Source organism: Dermacentor variabilis, chromosome 7 (genome assembly GCF_050947875.1).
Source record: "Dermacentor variabilis isolate Ectoservices chromosome 7, ASM5094787v1, whole genome shotgun sequence".
Lineage (NCBI taxonomy): Eukaryota > Metazoa > Arthropoda > Arachnida > Ixodida > Ixodidae > Dermacentor > Dermacentor variabilis.
Window position 1 is genome coordinate 56,227,061 of NC_134574.1, and position 21,074 is coordinate 56,248,134.

The 21,074-nt window shown below is 47.6% G+C and overlaps 1 protein-coding gene across 2 annotated transcripts in view; it reads left to right on the plus strand.

Annotated features, from left to right (window-relative positions):
• The first annotated feature begins 5,916 nt into the window (after positions 1 to 5,916).
• The window catches only part of LOC142587458 (deoxyribonuclease-2-alpha-like), a 47,498-nt gene continuing 32,340 nt past the window's right edge, over positions 5,917 to 21,074 (plus strand). Inside the window, exon 1 of one of the 2 annotated variants that reach the window (XM_075698495.1) lies at positions 5,917 to 6,206. In XM_075698495.1, the coding sequence (XP_075554610.1) occupies positions 6,052 to 6,206 (155 nt within the window). In that variant the 5' untranslated portion in view covers positions 5,917 to 6,051. The remainder of the gene's footprint in view (positions 6,207 to 21,074) is intronic. The other variant, XM_075698494.1, reaches the window with a different exon arrangement.

Sequence of the window (21,074 nt, forward strand, 5' to 3'; positions counted from 1 at the left end):
GTATTCATGATTAACAAGATGTAATTTCATCGCAATTAATCGCATTAGACTTTTTTAACCTTATTTACTCTTACACCACTTCAGTACCAATTATATACCATCATCATCAGCCTGGCTGGCTGCGCCCACTTCAGTGCAAAATCTCTCCCTCCAGTACTTCTCCAACTACCCCGGTCATGTGCTAATTGTGGCCATGTTGTCCCTGCAAACTTCTTAATCTCCTCCGCTCGCCTAACTTTCTGCCGCCCCCTGCTACGCTTCCCTTCTCTTGGAATCCAGCCCGTAACCCTTAATGACCATCAGTTATCCTCCCTCCTCATCACATGTCCTGCCCATGCCCATTTCTTTTTCTTGATTTCAATTAAGATGTCATTAACTCGCGTTTGTTCCCTCACCCAATATGCTCTTTTCTTATCCCTTAACGTTACACCCATCATCGTTGCGTCGTCCTCAATTTAAGTAGAACCCTTTTCGTAAGCCTCCAGGTTTCTGCCCCGTAGGTGAGTACTGGTAAGACACAGCTGTTATACACTTTTCTCTTGAGGGATAATGGCAACCTGCTATTCATGATCCGAGAAGGCCTGCCAAACGCACCCTAGCCCCATTCTTATTCTTCTGACTATTTCAGTCTCATGATCCGGACCCGCGGTCACTGCCTGCCCTAAGTAGATGTATTGCCTTACCACATCCAGTGCATCGCTACCTATCGTAAACTGCTGGTCTCTTCCGAGACTGTTAAACATTAGATTTCTGCAGATTAATTTTTAGACCCACCCTTCTGCTTTGCCTGTCCAAGCCAGTGAGCATGTATTGCAATTGGTCCCCTGAGTTACTAAGCAAGGCAATATCATCACCGAAACGCAAGTTACTAAGGTATTCTCCATTAACTCTTATCCTCAATTTATACACAATATTACCAATTATTTATAATGATAAACATAAATATCAGTAGCAATATGCAGTAATAAGGTATTCTAAAATATACCTATGCATGGTATATATCACATTTACATCACATTTACGCTCATGACAACAAAGCAGATCACGTGATGTAAAAAATAATTAAGGGAGGTCCTCGCTCTGTCAGAGACATAGGGTGCGGATCCGCTGCCTATAGCCGGTTTTTAACCAGAGTATCAGTGAAACCGTTTGTGCGCTAACTGTGTTAATATCGATACAGAAGGTGTAGGATTCAATTCGGATGGCGGAGGTTAGAACAAACTGTAGTACACCGTCTGCAGTTTTTACAGAGGCATGGTACGTTCTCTGCTGAGTGCAAGATAGTAATATTTGGCGAAGCTGCTCCCGGCAGCAGTGTCTCGCATCTAGTATGATTTATTTACCTTGTTCCAAAAGTGTTGCATGGTGCATTCAAAGGTCACAGCTTAGATATATCCTTGTTGGTATTCTTATCTATAGGTGCTGACTATGGAGGTAGAAAATGATTTAGGAAGGAGCATCACATTACGCAGCCAGCCTTGGCAAGCCAAGCGTCATTTCCATCAATTCCTCCCTCGAAAAGTCAGCCCAACACGAGACCTCCGAGACTCAGCGAATTCGCTGAAAATGTTTCGTTTCTAGAAGCTTTTAATAATTGCACTCAATTGTTTGGCTCGTCTGCCAATTGTAGCTTTGACAACCGAGCAGGTTGTCAAATCACGTGTTGGACCGCCTCATATGGCTTCAATCGCGCTGAGCCATGCGCACTCCTAGTTATTTACTTCCGCTATCATACTAAAGCAAGTAAAACAATATAATACGGTGGCACGCTTCGCTAAAAAATGTTATTTTCTGAAGTGAGAATACCAGGTTCGGAACCACTTTACGCACCATCCTTTTCTTAAAACTCAATTTATAATTAAACAACCCGCGTGATAACCACATGAAGATTATCATTACTGGGATAAACTTACGAAGACGGTCCATATTAACGTCGTTAGTGCAGCACGATACCTTGACGCCCCAAAACTACGATATGTCACTTCACTGCTTTGAAAGGCAATAGCGCGATCTAGAAAGCGCTTACGTAGAGCGTTTCATGCTGACATTACTAGCGGCAAAGTTGTTGCTTCAGCATTCATGCGAAAATCATCTGGAAATTATCGGCAGTACAACCCTCCACAAATCAATTTTCTGATTTTTTTCTTAAGGGGCGGGGAGGGGGGTGCAACTGTGCTGCTCAATAAACTCGGAATGTTTACTTTGAGCAGAGTAAGTCATTGGTGATGAAATTCATTCCATTACGCAATTACCAGCGGAAGAGAATACCATGGCTGTTCTGACTTTGTGCGTCGCTCAGTTTAATTGATGCTGCTCTTAGTCTCGATCTGTTCGAAACAGCTATTGCGATCAGCAATAAGCTACACACCACCAGAAAGGAATTGGAATCCACAAAGACAAAGTTCAGGCACATCAATGTGTTTCCCACTGCTACCTATGGTGGCCCAGCAGCCGTGCTGAAGGCACGCACATAAACTGGTGACAAACTTCATAGTATCGACGTTAATGTGTGAAATAAAGTACTATCAATCTGCGGCATGGAACGCTGCTTCTCAGTTTCAAGAAAATTTCCAACAAGCCCTGTCTATTGATCTTCCGTGCAAGTCTCAGCGCTTTAAACTCTTTAAGCACCATAAATCAAAATGCCCGAAGGAAATGTTTATTTTTCATCCACATGTCCAAATTACGCTCAGAAAAAAACGATTAAATGAAAAAAAAAAGAATCTTTCCAAGTAGTACTGATGCTTGGGCTAGTAGGAACGTAGCGCACTTAAATGTTATGGCGCGAGAAGGATGAGGACGCGAAGACATATGAAAGGCACACCCCAAACACCAACTTCCAACTAAGTTCACATGGGAAGTGGCCCACACATATGTTCGAAATCCACCCAATAACGTGAAAATTACCGTTGCCGATAACCATTAGCACGTGGCTTGCTACGCATAGCTTGTGGCAATATCTTCGTTTTTGGTAAAAAATATACCCATTTAGGAAGTCAAGTTTGCTGTGCGACAAATGAATCGATGGAGTGTTAGCACATTTAGCTCCCTCGTTTTCAATAAAGGAATGTCTCTATGATGTCACGCGTTAACTTGTCCCACTCGTTTTAAGAATGTCGTGCGGTACAAACAATTCTCGTCGGACGTGAAACAGACGTGTACAGTGCATTAACCTATACATCAACTCTGCGATACAAGAGTAAAGCCGGGAACCTTATAACGGTATTTCTCCTCTGACCGTGTTTTCATCAGAAAGTCAGTGACGTACCAAACTTCTTCCTCGTCCGCTCTTACTGATTTAATCCAACAAAGGGCGGTTGCTACCTGTAATTGAGTGTTGCCCCTCCGAAGTGATTTAGCCGTAAGTTCCCTACTCAAAATCAAAACTCAGAAAAAAAACACTTCTTCTGCTACGTCAGCTATGCAACACTCGTTCAGAAAGGGCATAGGCGACTATGTAAAGGTTGACAGAAATGCACTCATCGTTCCATGATTTACCAAAACCACAGAGTTTATTGCTAACATCACAACAGGGAAATATAGCGCCGCTGTTGTTCACCTGTCATGTTAGTGATGTTTCAGAACATGAATTTGTTTATTCTTCGTACTTCTGGATTCGAACTCCGTTGTCTAACAAGCTTCAGCTTTCAAATTTCCATCGCATGAAGGTGATCACTGCGCACGGACAGATTTATTACAAAGTGCTGCACTTAAAGCAGAATAGTTCGCTTAAAGTGATCAATTTTCAAAGTCACAAACTCGTGAAATCTCATAAGGACGACGTTTAGGCAAATCCACGTACTGCCCGCCGTTCTCACGTCGGATAAACCCCCATATGTATATTTGCAGTCCTCGTAGACATTAGAACCGGACTCTCGTAATTTTTGCGAAAAAGACATGGCTAACGCCGTTCACTGAATAAAGGAGAAAAGAACTATGCGCTTATGTGTTTCTCACTCTGACGCAACTTTGTTAGCTCCGCACAAGGTTATACTGAAATGCAGGTAAAAAAAAAACCTAGTGCTCGAATCTTCGTAGTTACCGAGAAACAGAACAGCAACACTTGAAATTAAAGTGAATCGTGGGGCCACGCTTCGGTGAACTGCACAGAGGGACACGAGGGAAGCCGTAGTGAGCAACTCCGAAACTAACTTTGATCACTTGGGGCTCCTTAACGTTAACGCTCGTAGTTGTGTTTCTGTCCCATATTCAAATGTCGTCACCGCGGTCGGACATCGAACACGCGGCCTTCAGCTCAGCAGTACAACGGCATAGCAACTAAGTCGCCGCGGCGGATGACAACTGCAGCAGCCCTAGCATTTCTACTCTCACTAAGTATCCTACACTGGGATACTTAGTGACTGCTCAAGCGATTTATAGCTTTGCTACGAGGGGGCGTACACCAACATGCCTTGTAAAGTAAGCATCTGCCCGTGTGGATGTATTTTCTTTCCTGTTTGTGGTGTGCGCACGTACTTACGTCGCCATACTCGCTCACGGGCACTCCCTTGACTCACGCGCTCTCCCCACTCATTTCACAGGGCTTTGGCTACAGCATCAGTGAGTGAAGAAAGGCGTGAGTAGACGGGTGTATGAAAGGGAGTGTGTGCGAGAAGGAGTGAGCGTCGGTTACCGTGAATGCGAAAGCAAGTCACTGACGGTGATTTGAAGTCGATGCAGGTAGACGACGTGGGTTAGTGCAGGCGAGTGTGAGCGCACATGGGCATGTATGTGAGTGAGTGCGGGTGAGTGGAAGGGGACTGTACTATGAGAGAGAGGGTGTGCGGCAGGTAAGCGGTAATGGAAGAGATTATGAGCACGAGTGAGTATTGGTGAGCGCAAGTGGGCGCTAGCAGAAACGTGAGAGAATACCGGCGGGTATGAGCACACGTCAATGTAACTGAGTACAGAGCGTGAGAAAATACTGGGGTGGAGTGAGCATCCACCTATTTCGCCGACCTATGATCAGCGCCAATTATGTGCGAAAAGAGATCCCTCACTTACAATAAATAATGGGCGACTTAAGTTTGGAGAAGGCTGTCAAGCAACGCAAGGAAACGCAGAAAACACCGAAATAGAGTCATAGTATTCTACCCTTTACTTTATCCTAAGATTATTTGCGGGCGTTATCACCTCAAAGCAAAACGGTAACTAGGAGCGACATGCGTAGTAGTGGCCTACATAATAATTTTGACAACCTGAAGCTTTCTAACGTGTGGCAAATGCTCAGTACACGCGCGTAAATGTATTTCTTGCGCATCTGAATGTGGCCCCGCGGTCGGCCAGTGATCTCGTGCTGAAATTCAGAACGCTTAGCCACTGAGCTACCACGACGTGTTGCCCTTTACTTTCCACCCGCGAGGAAACCGCAGAAGTTTTTAACCGGCCAGTTTTGAGCGTAATTTTCGCCCAACTTGAGTGTCCCAGCTTAGACTCCGAGCGAAAAGCTTGTTGTCAAAAGAAATTCTTTGCAAGGACTTCTTGCTACTGCTCGCCGCCTTCGAGGCCTTTCCTTTGTCTGTCACGATTACCGTATTCTAGTACTTAAGAGCGGACGGCCTCGTGAGTGTAGGCCCGGAATTTGTTTCGCTCGAGACGCTCCCGAGACCTTGGCCTCCGCGATTTGTGCGAGGCGTGTAACGGTTCGTGCATCGTATTTCCTTAATCTAGGATGTCAGCGAGAAGGGTGAACGCGTCACGCTTCCGTGGGTCTTTGACCGCACTTGGGTGCGCGTATCTTAAGGGCTAGCAATAGAGACGCTTACTTCACCGGAAGGGCCATTCCCGTAAACATTCGGTGACGACACGTCATCTCCAACGTCTCCGCGTACCGTGGACCCTTCGGATGGTAACTAGGGAAACCCCCTTTCCTCGTAGAGCGCTTATCTCACCGTTATCTGACGCTGGGTGTCGGGCACGGTTTCGGCGCGGGGGCACTCGATTTTCTATCGCGAGTCGACCGCACGAAGTCGCCGCACGATAAACGGGCTCCTTTGCGAAGGCGAGGCGAACGCATTCGCGCGCACCCATCCCTGTGCGGGCAGCTCCGCGATGAACGCCACGGGCCGGCCCAGAGGCACTGCCTCCTTCGTGGTTGGCGCGCGGAATTCGGTGCCGCTGCTCGCCGCCCTGCTGCTGGTGTTCCTCTCGAAAACCGCCGTGGACGCCGCGTCCTGCAAGGATGAGCGAAACGAGGACGTTGATTGGTGAGCGCATTACCCTCTCCGAGCAGCGTCTTTCATTGTTCGCGCGTATACGGGAGAGCAAGCTTGCTGTGCGACTTTAAATTGCCCCCAAATGTTATATTAGCAGCGCAGCACCCCACTGCGCTACAGGCGGCTTTGTGTCAGCGTTTCTAAGCTGCGTCTTGACTTGTTGCCCCATTTTGAATACCAGTTGCGTCTTTCCTTTGAATATTGCATATCCAGCTCACTTGCGACACCCAGAGATGCCATCTTGATTCAGTGCTGGAGATATTCGCCTAGCTAACGGCTCGGCGTGGTACTCCAGCTGTTTAGGGAAAGTTATGGTACGCAAATTTAAATACAAGCACACAAACTGCACGTACATCCACACGCACTCATTCTACTCAGAAAGTCTCATGAAGATCCGTAGTTCTAAAAGAAATTTAGAATCGCTTTCGTTGGCATGCAACGCGCAATTAGCGGTATTGCTCGGGCCAAAAATGTCGCGCAGTTTCAAGCTAGAGTGACGGTACATACAGCTCCAACGAAGCCACTAGACATCGTCTGTCTGACGACTATCAACTGCAGTCCCATAAAACGTGTCTTTATATCCGATGTACACATCTAAAAAATGTACTTATCCACATAAAGAAAGCCCGCAGCAGCGCATAGTGCGGTTAGGCGACTGAAGATGGACAAAAGTAAACACAACCAAGAGAAGTCGCTACAAGAAAAAAAAATGCCATCGAGTCGCACGATGTGTACCCAGGTAACCCACCAAAGGATGAGTGTTTACCGTTACAAACGGTGAGCTGATTGTGTAATCAGCATGATTTTCCTTTAAAGTCATGGGGAGGACTACCTCTACAACAGTTGAGCTCGTGTTAATCTAAGGAACACAAAATGGTTGCAGGACGATGCTGACTTTATCCGCACTGGCCGAATAATAGAAGCATAAGCTCGCAGCTAACATTGGGACAGGCCGATTTGCCTCAATGAAGGCAAGTCCTGTCAAATTTCTCTTGGCTCCCCTTCGACGTTTTTCTTGTTCGCCAACCGCTTGTCAACAAAATTTCTGGATTGCTACGTGGAGTCCACATGTTCAGTAGACGTCTGCGGCCGCGCTGACGTTCTTTCTTTCTACGACTTCAAATAAACAAACATAAATGTGCTCGGAAGGAATGACATACATCACATAGTGTAATAAAGGCAATGGCGCGAAAATAACAAGGACATGAAGGTACAACACAGGTGCCATTATAAGTATTTTAACAATGTACCAGCTACTTCACACCTCACTACTATAAGTATCTTAGCGCAGCATGTACTTAAACCCATCTGGATTCAGCAACAGAGTGCTTCGCAGTTGATGGAAAATTTCTCCTCATTCGGAGGTAAAACCTGGAGCCACTACATTTCTGAAATGATAGCTCTACATATGCTGAACTACCCAGGAGGCTAGTGCATGGCAAAGTGAAGGTGAATTGATCGACAAATCGAAGAGGTGGAACAGGCTCCTCAGAAATCCCTTGTGTTTTCTTCCATCTACGTTCCACGCTGGGGTATACTCCAACCTCGGAGCTCTGTCAGTTGTGGTGATAGGCTGGCCAGTCAGGTCCAAAAGTGCAATTCAATGTGCATTCACCTGATGCAACTAATACAAGAAAATTAAACAGATACAGAAAAAGAAAGAAAAGAAAACGGAAAAGGATGTTACCGGACTCGTTCATAGTTCATGCTCGCATACACTCACTCCCCGGCAATAATTATGTGCTTGCTGTAATTAAGACATCTGGTCAAGCTTTGTTTCTGAAGTCGATAAAATGGTCATACGAATTTTTTTCTTGCCAGGACTCTTATGACATGCAGCATAGTTGGCACGAGCATCGAGGTCACAGTATATCGTGTTTGCAGCAGAAGCTAGGTTACACAATCGCCTGATTTAACACCAGAGCTGTACATTGTCAACATTCGGGATACCTTGCATCGGTCATTAAACACGCATCCCATCCGTTAAAAATTATCCATCCCCACTCGCACACCACGGCACGGTAAAGCAACTGGGGATCACATGGAGAAGTCCGAAGAAGCAGGCCTCCTGGACAATCTCCCGTTTTCATACTTTTAGGCGCAGCAATTGCGCAAATAAAGAAAGGTGCACCTGAAAACACTCACACACAATCACAACCGGAAAAAAAGAAGAAAAGGAACAAATATGTACTTAAAAATCGAGCTACTGGAAACCCTTCGATGAATTGATGTAACATCCCAAAGCAACAGACAGACAAGGCTTATTTCTTCACGTGAAGCATTGTAGAGTGTATCCCTTGAAATTAACGTAATGCATTAAAGCATTGCGTTAATGCGTGAGCATTCATTGGCGAGTACCCCAGCTCCGTCCCGCGGAAATTGTAATGCCTGGTATGTGCACAAACATAGGTAATTTGCAAAGTTAAAACATTTAATAGTTATAATGGTGTAAATGTATATGACTGATAGCATTATAAGCGATAAAGAACAATATCCATAGAGATGCACAGGGCTCCTTAGAATATGCATGGAAAAGCTTATAGTAGAATAAAAAATGACGTACAGCGCGAAGGACAAGGAGTGCGAGAGACGGCCTACACTGCGCTGACTTGGGCCAATTGAAACTCGGGGGTGGGTCAACTTGAAATTCTGGGCTGGGTAAGCTTGAAATTTGAAGATGAGCCAGCTGAAATTTTGGGGTGCGCCAATTTTAAATGTGGGGCGGGCCAATTAAAATTTGGGGGTGGGCGAAATTAAATTAGGAAGTGGGCCAATATAAATTTGGGCCTGGGCCAACTTGAAATTTGGGGTCGGTCAACTTGACATTATTTGTTCGGGCAACTTGGAATTTGGAGGCGGGCTAGCTGAAATTTGGGGCTGGGCCTACTTGTAATTTCGAAGTCGGGCAACTTAAATTTGGGTAGTTATGGTGTTGCGACGCTAACCACGAGATCGGGCGATCGAATCCCGGCAGCGACGGCCGCATTTCGATATGGGCGAAATGTAAAAGCGCCCGTACCCGATGCATTGGGAGCATGTTAAAGATCCCTTGGTGATCAAAATTAATGCGGAGTCCCCCACAGTGGCGCGCCTCATAATTAAATCATGGTTTTGGCACGTAATACCCCTGAATTAATTACTAATTAAGTTTAGGGGTGGGCCTACTTTAAATGTGGGGTGGGCAAATGAAAACTTGGGGTGGGCTAACTCGAACATTGCTGGTGGGCGAACTTAAATATCGGAGTGGGTCAACTTGAAATTTGGACGTGGGTTAACTTAAATTTGGAGGTGCGGTAACATGAAATCTGGGGGTGGGTCAAGTTAAATTTGGGAGTGGGCCCACTGAAATTTGGGTGTGGTGAAACTGAAATTTGGGAGTATGCTTACGCATACTTAGACAAGTCCAGTGGAATTCCTACATACCTTTTCGCATACAATTATCGTAATTCGACCCGAGTGCCGTAGTGCCATAGATCCGTCATCCGGTCAACCTCGCTGCCTTGCGCACCTATTATATATATATATATATATATATATATATATATATATATATATATATATATATATATATATATATATATATATATATATATATATACGCCAAGTGACTATGGGTGGCGGTTCAGCTTCCTCCCTTTGACCCGCGTGACGCCTTCTTATCGACTGTTCTATCTCGTGACGCTTGCAGTAGTGCCAACGGCGTTATCTGTGCCGAACAAACTTCCTGATAGCTAACGGCTCTCCCGGAGCACTCGGAGACGAGTATAGAAACGTAGACAACAGGAAATCATGAAAAACATACTCAACGTGAGGTAAACGTACACAAGCGATGCGTGTGCAGTGAATGAAAACGGTTTGCCCCGACAACTATACACAGCAATCCGCCGGTAACAGCAGCTGTATATTCTTCGTAGTGTTTCTACAGCCTCACAAGTCATTACGCAGTAGGTGTACCTTAGTTAACCTCAGCGTAGCCTGATGATTTTGCCTTGGGTGCTAGGAGTCGAACAAATAACGTGTCGTTTTGTATAGTTGTCTTCTATTTTGTTTTTATTCCACGCAGAACGCAATCCTGAAGTGGCTATTCGATTACCATATCTGTGGCTCAATACACCGCTCATCTCCGCGTGGCCCAATTGAGGAGACAAAGAAATCTCGAATTCCAAAATGGACTAATACGGAGGCACTCTTGAGTCTAGGGGGTGCATAATAACGTTGAGGAAATCATAGAGGCCCACAAACGGGCTCAAACAGTTAGATTATCCGGCGCACACGCGGGACAGCGGATCCTCGACACCTAAGGGTATCGCCCAGCCTTAGACATCCCGCAACGACAGCGGATACCTAACACTATCCGTACCAAGATTATTATGCCCCCGCTTCCGAAAAACATGAACACTGAACACAGCGGTAGACACAAAGCTAGGGCGGCGGCACTCTGGCTATGCTACAAAAACGAACCCGCCATATACGTGGATGCTACTCGCACCAGTGATGGTCGACACACCATAGCCGTCATTACTGGCAACGGACACACCATGCGACGGGAAACACATCTTCCATTCTGGAGGCCGAAGTGGCCGCCATCGCCATGGGCACCTTCATTCCGGGAACCAAGATTATTATATCCCACTCGAAAACAGCGATTCGTGACTACACCTCAGGTTTCATTTCCCCTCGAGCATTCAGAATCATCAACAAAAACATTAATCAATTGAAGTTGGTGTGGGTACCCGCTCATGTGGGCAACCCTGGCAATGAGGCTGCCCACATAGCCGCCCGAGTAGCTAGTAACCGGGAGGTGGGCTTGCCCGACGGGATTGACCGACATGAAGGTATCCACACCTTTAACGAAATGACCGTTCATTACCGCGAATCCAGGCGAATATATCCATCCCCGCACGAGACACTGACAAGAATACAGGCCGCTAACCTCAGGAGAGTACAGACTAGATCTGTACTTAGTCCAAAAAGGCTAGCTGCAATGACCGGTGGTGAATATCCACCAGACTGCAAACATTGTAGCTGCCCCCTGGCGGACCAAGACCACATCTTGTGGGGATGCCAAAAGAACCCTCTCCCGAGAGAACTCTTTAGGCGAGCTCCTTCACACGAAGAGTGGGAGGTCAAGACGAAAGCTTCCAACCCGCAAGACCAGATACGGTTGGCGGAATGTGCTGATAGCGTCGCGGCGAAGCAGACGCCGCGCTAGCTCACACCGCTGGGAAAAAAACTCCACTCAAACTTTACAATAAAAGCTTTCTCTCTCTCTCTCTCTCGAATTCATCACTGTGAACTGGCCTGGCTGTTGTATTGCGTTAGGCTACAGACGCACTGGCATTTTCAAATAATGTGACCGAAAACACGAATCCGGGGAAAACAAGAAGGCGGAAGATGGAAATTCAAGACTATGAGCAAAACGAGAACAAGGTAAAAGTGGGCGCCAGCGTTTCGAGAAGTGGGCTTAGTCGGCGTTCTTTTTTTTTTTTAGGTAGCGCTGTCTGTCAGCCGATTGGCGTGTCCTTGCAAGCTCCTTTTTTTTCGTGGATGGGGCCTAGGCGACGGGAGGGGGCGATCAACTGCTCTGTTCGAGCTCTGGCTTCCAACAGAGCAGATAATCCCCCCTTCCCGTCGTCATTAGCGCGTCAAACATTATCTACCATTGCCGCGCACATATTTGTACACAATACAAGGCGCATGTGCACTGTTTGGATCGCACCGCTGGTACGATCTGTTGGGAACTCGGCGCTGACGCCCGTGGTTGTACCTGGGTCGCAAGCCCCAAGGGTAGCGTTGGCCTGGCGGCCTGGGGTACAACTGGAAGCATCCGAAGGTCCCGGCAAAGCATGAGTCGACTGGTAACAACGAAACAACTTGTTTATTTTAACATCGCAAAGAGTTGGCGGTCAGGTTGACCGAAGTAGAGAGACGGGAGAGCACTTCACTCAACAGAAGAAATCGGAGCCCTCCTTTTGGCGTCCGGGGGCAGCTGTTTTTATACTCTCGCAGTTGAGGGCAAGAAGGAACCCCTCAAAAGACGAGCACGTGAATGTACAATGGGCTAATGGTGGCGCACACTGTCGTAGCGATGCCGTAGCACCATGTCGAGCACGATCTCGTAGCACCCTGTCGAGCACGATCTCGTAGCACCCTGTTGTAGCGCTGCCGTAGCACCATGTCGAGCACGATCTCGTAGCACCCTGTTGTAGCGCTGCCGGTCGGGCACAATGACTGTAATGAGAGGATGATCCCTGCTTTGGCATCGCCTGTTTCGGGCACAATGACTGGAATGAGAGGATGATCCCTGCTTTGGCATCGCCTGTTTCGGGCACAATGACTGGAATGAGAGGATGATCCCTGCTTTGGCATCGCCTGTTTCGGGCACAATGACTGGAATGAGAGGATGATCCCTGCTTTGGCATCGCCTGTTTCGGGCACAATGACTGGAATGAGAGGGTGATCCTTTGCGGTCGCATCGCCGCAGTCGCGCCTGGAAACACCTGCCGATGAGTGTTGCGGCGACGACGATCGGGCCAAAATGTCTGCCGCCCCGCCGCAGTCGCGCCGGCAAAACCACGTGTCGCAGGCGAAACGCAACAGACCGCCCCGCCGGGGGAAGGAGATCCCGATGGACAGGGGACTGCATCCGCTGTCCGGAGGGATGTCGCTCGATGATGCTCATAACCGAAGTCGGGCGTCCCTCGACGTTTCTTGAGCGCAGCGCACAGAGAAGGCCTCGTTCTCTTGTTCAGGTTCGCACGGGACACTGCAAAGTGACTTCGGGAGAGTTCACATTTTTGTTCTCGTTCCCGGCAAGCGTTAGAACTACGCTGAAACTCAACCGCTCAGTCAGCAAGCACGGCACAACCCTCACTAAGCCCTGCCAGGCTCTTTCCCCTTTTTATACCACTGCCTAGTTCCTTACAGTAGTCTAGCATCACTCAGAACGCGTGTTCCCCTTTGCTCTCATGGGTGTGAACTTCGGCCTCTCAAACTTCGAGCCAAATTCACCCTTTTGACCGTCCTTAGCTCCGCGAGCTCGACGCGTCACAAACTCCTCGGCTAGCTCAGCGGCTCTAGCCACCGTACAAACGTCTGGCCTATCCAAGACCCAGTACCGCACGTTCTCCGGTAACCGACTATAAAACTGTTCTAGCCCGAAACACTGCAGAACTTTATCGTGGTCACCAAACGCTTTCTCTTCTTTGAGCCACTCCTGCATGTTCGACATAAGCCTATACGCAAACTCTGTATATGACTCACTTCTGCCTTTCTCATTTTCCCGAAACTTCCGACGGAACGCCTCCGCAGACAGCCGGTACTTTTTTAGAAGACTCGATTTCACTGTGTCGAAATCCTCTGCCTCCTCTCTATCCAAGCGAGCGACTACGTCGGCCGCCTCGCCGGGTAACAAAGTGAGCAAGCGCTGTGGCCACGTTTCCCGAGAGAACCCCTGCTTCTCGCACGTTCGCTCAAAGTTAACCAGGAACAAACCAATGTCCTCTCCAAGCTTAAACGGCCGCATCAGGTCAGTCATTTTGAACAATACGCGTTCTCCTGCACCGTGTGCCTGACTTCCATTACGAGCGCGTTCCATCTCTACCTCAAGACGCTTCATTTCCAAAGCGTGTTGACGGTCACGCTCTTGTTGCTCTCGCTCTTTCTGTTCTTTAAGTTCGCGCTCCTGTTTCTCTTTTTGCTCTTTAAGTTCGCGCTCCTGTTTCTCTTTTTGCTCTTTAAGTTCGCGCTCCTGTTTCTCTTTTTGCTCTTTAAGTTCGCGCTCCTGTCTTTTTGACCTCTCCTCAATAGTCTCAAGGCATTCCGACAGCTCGTCATCCTCAGCCTCTAACTCAAGAATAGTCCTTAGCAGTTCAGGTTTTCTGAGTTTGTCTGAGACATCCAGACCCAACTCTCTTGCAAGCTCCAACAATTTCGGTTTGCGCAACGACTTCAAATCCATGGCTGCTCTGAATGCTGCTTTCTCTACTGCTTACTATTGTCTTGCCGCAAACTAACCCGGCAGCAACGACAACCACAATTACCAGCTCTGTTTCTGACACTAACAAAAAGCCTGGCAAAGCTCAGAAGAAGAAAGTCCCGCACTCACCAAACCTCGCAGCCAAGAGTCCAGCGCAGTCGTTCCGCTGCAGGCAACCAGTCATCACACAGGGCTCGTTGCACTGCTCCCGGATCGTCGATGAGCTGCTCAGCATACAGTCAACTGCATCTCTTCGCTGCTGGCCTCCGTTGTCGCGATCTCACCGCTGGCAGACAGTTGTTTGAAGTCGGAGGCAATCTCACCGCTGCCAACCAGATGTTTGGATCGCACCGCTGGTACGATCTGTTGGGAACTCGGCGCTGACGCCCGTGGTTGTACCTGGGTCGCAAGCCCCAAGGGTAGCGTTGGCCTGGCGGCCTGGGGTACAACTGGAAGCATCCGAAGGTCCCGGCAAAGCATGAGTCGACTGGTAACAACGAAACAACTTGTTTATTTTAACATCGCAAAGAGTTGGCGGTCAGGTTGACCGAAGTAGAGAGACGGGAGAGCACTTCACTCAACAGAAGAAATCGGAGCCCTCCTTTTGGCGTCCGGGGGCAGCTGTTTTTATACTCTCGCAGTTGAGGGCAAGAAGGAACCCCTCAAAAGACGAGCACGTGAATGTACAATGGGCTAATGGTGACGCACACTGTCGTAGCGATGCCGTAGCACCATGTCGAGCACGATCTCGTAGCACCCTGTCGAGCACGATCTCGTAGCACCCTGTTGTAGCGCTGCCGTAGCACCATGTCGAGCACGATCTCGTAGCACCCTGTTGTAGCGCTGCCGGTCGGGCACAATGACTGTAATGAGAGGATGATCCCTGCTTTGGCATCGCCTGTTTCGGGCACAATGACTGGAATGAGAGGATGATCCCTGCTTTGGCATCGCCTGTTTCGGGCACAATGACTGGAATGAGAGGATGATCCCTGCTTTGGCATCGCCTGTTTCGGGCACAATGACTGGAATGAGAGGATGATCCCTGCTTTGGCATCGCCTGTTTCGGGCACAATGACTGGAATGAGAGGGTGATCCTTTGCGGTCGCATCGCCGCAGTCGCGCCTGGAAACACCTGCCGATGAGTGTTGCGGCGACGACGATCGGGCCAAAATGTCTGCCGCCCCGCCGCAGTCGCGCCGGCAAAACCACGTGTCGCAGGCGAAACGCAACAGCACGTTCAGTGTTCTTTCATTTTATTTTTCCTTTGGCATTTTTGGTGCTGGCATCGTCTGTCGGAGCGGAATGGTGCTACAAAAACATTACCGCACGCAGCTGTTCCTAAGGCAACGCCTCACGGCTGTCCGACTTCATATTCCACCCTATGTTGAGCGATAAGGATGTTGAGATAAGATTGAATAATCTATTACCTGCAGGCGTAGACAGAATAACGGGTGAAATCTATCGCCGGAACAAGAACGTAGGTCTGTATAGACGCACGCCCTGCATTCTTTTCAGTGAACGTATACTTCAGAAGCATTGTCTGTGGGTTTTTTTCTTTCTGCTTCCGCGACAGTCGACAGGAGTTTGGCACAAAGAGAACGTAGTCCTTGCGGCATGAAGAAAAGGAAGAGGCGAATAAACGACACGACTGTGCCTAAAATAAAGCACTAACAGTGAGTTGAACGTTTGCAATTTTCAGCAGCACATGAACACCTTTCTTTTTCTTAAGTGATGTTTTGATCATACCGTTGTTAAGAATTTGAGTAAAGAGCTTGTACATATTACGATTTACATTTCATGGTGTTAAGTTTACATGAAGTGGGACAGGTCCGTGCCCCAATCGGCCAAAGAAGTTTAATTTCAGCGTAAGTACTGTACTCACGCGGTCGGGAGAAAAATGGTTCGGGTCGTTTGTTTGTTGTTTACTTATTAATGCGAAATAATTATATGACTCATGAGGCGGGAAAGCTGGCGTTGTCGGCGATGGCCTCGCCACGATGGTCCAAAAAGTCAAGTGAGCCAATCGAGGCAGTTGATGGCATCAATTAAGGCGAATTAAGGCAGGTTTAATTAAGATATAGTTCATTACGGGCACTCTAATCCACGACCACTGGTAAAAGTCGAACAAAAAATGGCATTGTTAATTAATGTGAAGTTAACTAAGGAACAGTTAATTAAGAGCGTTAAGACACTTGAATCCACGACTTTGGTTCAACTCAAATCCTCGACCTTTGGTGGGAGTCGAACCCACGACCTCTGGTGTTAACTAAGGCGAAGTTAAATTAAGACGACTGAAAAAGCGTAGGCATCACGCGGTGGTCGCAATCCTTTCGCATTCATCCACGAAGGGATAGCTAGTACCCCTTGAATTTTTGAATTCTAATTCACGGTACATCTCAAACAAAATAGGTCAGGCAAACAGCGTATATGGACACCTGACTAAGCCCTGCTTACAGCACCTGCCATGCGATGAGGATAGAATAGGAATAAACTTTATTTGTCCAACGGTTATTGATGTTGGTGCCCGGGGCTAGGCTGCCAGGGGTCCATCGCCCGAGGAAAATCTTTCGAGATCCTCGGCGACGGCCCTGGCCCGCTGGACGGCCCACTCCTGGTCTTCGGGTGCCTCGCTCAGAAGGGCGGCTTGCCATCTCTCACTGAGGCGCCTCGCTTCAGAGGGTCGTGATGTCTTCTTCCTTCCTTCCTCCTTGTCCTTCTTCCTCATGGCGTTGCCATTCCCAAAGCACATGGGCCATATCGGCCCGTTCGTGCTCGCACAACGGGCAGCCGGGCGACAGGTGCGACAGGCGACAGGTGCGGGCCACATGCGGTGCAGGTGGTAGGGGTTGGTGAAAGTGCCTGTCTGCAACAGTCTCAGGTCGACCGCCTGGGACCTGTCTAGGCGCCCGTGGGTTTGTGGATATTTTCTTCGTTCTTTCCTATAATGGCCAAGCACCTCTCTGTAGGTTGCCGGGAAGTCCTTGACATCGCAGTCGGCGTCCGCGTGATCCCCAGCTCCGTCCGCAGCGATTTGTGTTCTGTTGGTAACTACAGCGGCCACGCCATGCGATGAAGTGCGTTGACTCTTTGCACTGATACAACTACAACACTATCAACCGCGCATCGCCACAGTAGCATGCTGTCGATGGCGACGCCCAAAAAACTAAACACTAGTTGCACTACGAAAGGAACAAAAAGAAATCTGACGCTCATGGACACCTAGCGCTCACATGCATCCCAAAAGTGAGGGTGCCAAACATTTTTTCAGAACTCTAGGGATGCAATCCGCAATCACTTTAGGGCGATCCACGATACTCTTCACTAAGCCTGTGTGATCGATGGACTTACTCGCGAGGAAACGACACTGTCGTACCGCATCTGGAGTGACTCCGCGTACACCCCACCCCGGCTTGGTTATTTGGGGCTGCACGTTGCGCTTCCCCACTCTGTACTTTCTGTGGCGATACCGGCGACATCGAACATTTCATTTGATTATGCTCGCAGTCCGACACAGAAATGAAACCGATGGCCGACAGCCTGCGAAAGAGTGGTCTTACGCACAGCACCTTTGAAGACGTCGTCTTCCACGGAGAGCCCGCGGCAATCGGGAAGAGAGTGCAACGATTGGCGATTGCTTTCCTGCGAGACACGGGTCTCATCGACACCTTGTGACACATCCCTGATCTCAACTCGTGGTAGGCTCAGGTGGAACAATTGCCGGCTATGTATGCCAGGCTAACCCCGCCTGGTGCAACACCACCGCCGTCACCTGAGTCCTACTTCCCTGCAACAAGACAACTATAGAAAGCATTTCAATGCAGTGTGCTACCTCAGGAATATATTTCAATAAAGAACTACGTGAAAATACATAATCTATGTAGACGATAACATGAAAACATCAAAACACCAACACGATTAACCTCAAAATTATTGAACATTAGGTACGCTTTAGGAACATAGATAAAGAAATACGCAGAAATTCCATACAAAGCAAGCCGCACTCCTATCTTGTTAAAGAGCTCTCCATCCGTGCAGGAATTAGTAGCAAGGTCATTCTCAACATCTGATACAAGCTAGGAACTATGTCAATACAGTTGCAAGGTTGTCGGTGTCTTTGACGAACGTGCTCCGTCTGAACGGGTGTCTGGTTATTTGTGCTAGAAGTGCGAATTGTGAAGCAACAATTCACAGGAAAATACGACGAACAGAGCGCACTATATGTAGATACTTCTAGGGATGGCTACAATGTAATAATGCCACATTTTGGAAGCTATCCCGTCTTATTTTGGCAACCGACGCACGGAATGCAGAACCGCGTGCCGCAAGTGAATGAGTACAAACAAGACTTTATCTACATATTGGGTAAACAGCCCAATACAGACATGAACAAGAGAAAAGGCAGTGACGGTACAGGAGCTGAACTCGCAACTCAGAACTTCATTGAAATGACAACAAACATTTAAGCACAGGCAAGTCATACAAACTTTGTGGACGCGACACAAACGTGAAAACATTTTCGGCCGCTTGCTCGTACAACCTTTACGCCAAGATAGCACGCGCAAAAATCAGGCCGGACCCTTCAAAGCGTGGTCTAGAAAATTTATTTCATTGCATGATAATGACACCGAAGGATAGCCTTTTGCAGATTTATTTTTCTTTCCATATATAGTGAGCTTCGACTATTTCCTTCACAGTTCGATTACTGCGCCGGTGAATGACGACAGCCTACTCAAAACGGGGGTCGGCAGCTACACGCACCCCAATCCAAGCGTCGGCCCCGTCACTCCTTTAGCTCTTGTCACTGTCTGTGTGGCGCTGTTTACCAAAGTTGAAGCGAACCAACTTGACTCAAATGTCACTTTTGCTTTAGGAAAGCGCCCGTTTGTCGTGTTGAGCATAATCTTATGCTGACCGAGGAGTAAAAGAAAATTTAAGAGCGGGAATTAGCACGAGAACCACACATCGTTCGAAAAAAGAAATTTACTCGCAAAGTTTGCTCTCCTAATTATTTCCCAAAGGGTGCAATCACCCGTCAGGCTTGAGGAATGTGTCCCGCGAGTTCGGCGATATTTTTCAGCGACAGGTGACCTTTGGAGATGAAATTTCACAACCAGTACTAAGACCACGCATATCCAACGCAATCATGGAATGTGTATGAGGCGACGCTTGCTTGTGTTGGCGAGGCAGCAGCAGTAGCGGATGACACGCGCGTGGCCTCGTTGCCTGTGGCTGTTAGCAGCCTGCGTTACGAGAACGAAGGCGATGTAAGACGCCTGTCGGGTGAAAAAACGTTCATAAGGGGTGTACGGGGCACAGAGCACTACGATACATATCTGAATAACGTTTAATCCTTTCACTCCCCTTGCGTCACAATGGCACATGTCCATTCTTAGGGACCTGCCACGCATGGTCCCATATACAGTGGTACATACGCCGTGGCTCCAAGTTCGGCGAAAAACATTACTCACGTACGTACTGACATAAAACCCCGCAGGAGTAGGCAAAGACAGCTTGGCTTTAAAGTCGAACACCGCGAACAGCTGAACAATAAAGAGCAGTGGAATTCGCGTCTATGCTCAACTTGCAGTAAACAAGCGGCCCTCGTCCTCTGAAAACCTGACGGTCCATTTCCAGGTACAAGTAGTCAAGATCACTAAGCAGAATTAAGCCATGCGACAAAAGCGTTCCGTCTTAATCTGCTCATTATCGACCTCGTTATGGCATAGATAATTAAGTGAAAACATACCCGCTGGTCTGTACTATGTTGTTACTTTGAATCAAGGAAGTATATGCCTATAGTAAGCTTCCTCGCTGCCTTGGCTGAACGCCAGGCGCGTACTGGAAATCTGCTGGCGAAAGCAGAGACATCTTCAGTGTTAACTTTGACCGTGTCCTAGAAAACCACGAAACTGATGCGCACAGTAAAAATCAGCAAGAGAGAAGAGAGGGTTGAACGCTCTGAAGTGCCACATTCAAACACGTAGTGTTGTTGCTAACGGCATGCCAGGGAAAACCAGGGCAAACCACGGCAAAATGAGTTCTGCGTCTCATACCGTACGCTACAATCCGTCTGTTCTTCGTTAATTTTCTTCTTTAATAAACCGTTATTGATGCGCAATCACAGTGGCAAAGCTCTAATAATTACTTGCCTACCCTCAGAAAAAGACCGAAAGACTGACACTGACGTGAAAGACACCTGGGGGGACACGTCCATGCTCTCAACGCGTTTTTTTTTTTTTTTACCACAAACGAAATCACACATATTGCGTGAATATTAACGGAATCTGCCGGGTCCATCTTTTTGTAGACATGCAAGGGCTCGTGCGCGTTTATTACGGCAGTTATTATGGGGATATTCGAGGCAAATCTGCAATATCGCCGTTGGCGTCGGCGTTTTCGTGCTGTCCTGTCGACGACGCATTCATGGCCCACGCGTAAAGGACTGGAAGGCCAGCAGAGACGCGAAGTACTTTTGCCTAAATAATTTCAGTGGTAATTTAGCGGTAAATGCGAGAGAAATGTCGATATATATATATATATATATATATATATATATATATATATATATATATATATATATATATATATCACTCATCATCAGCCTATTTTGTGTCCACTGCAGGACGAAGGCCTCTCCCTGCGATCTACAATTAACTCTGTCCTGCGCCAACCGATTCCAACTCGAGCCCGCGAATTTCCTAATTTTATCGCTCCACCTTGTCTTCTGCCGTCCAACGGCTATCTAACCGGCGCATTACATGACCTGCCCAGCTCCATATATATATATATATATATATATATATATATATATATATATATATATATATATATATATATATATATATATATATATATATATATATATATATATATATATATAT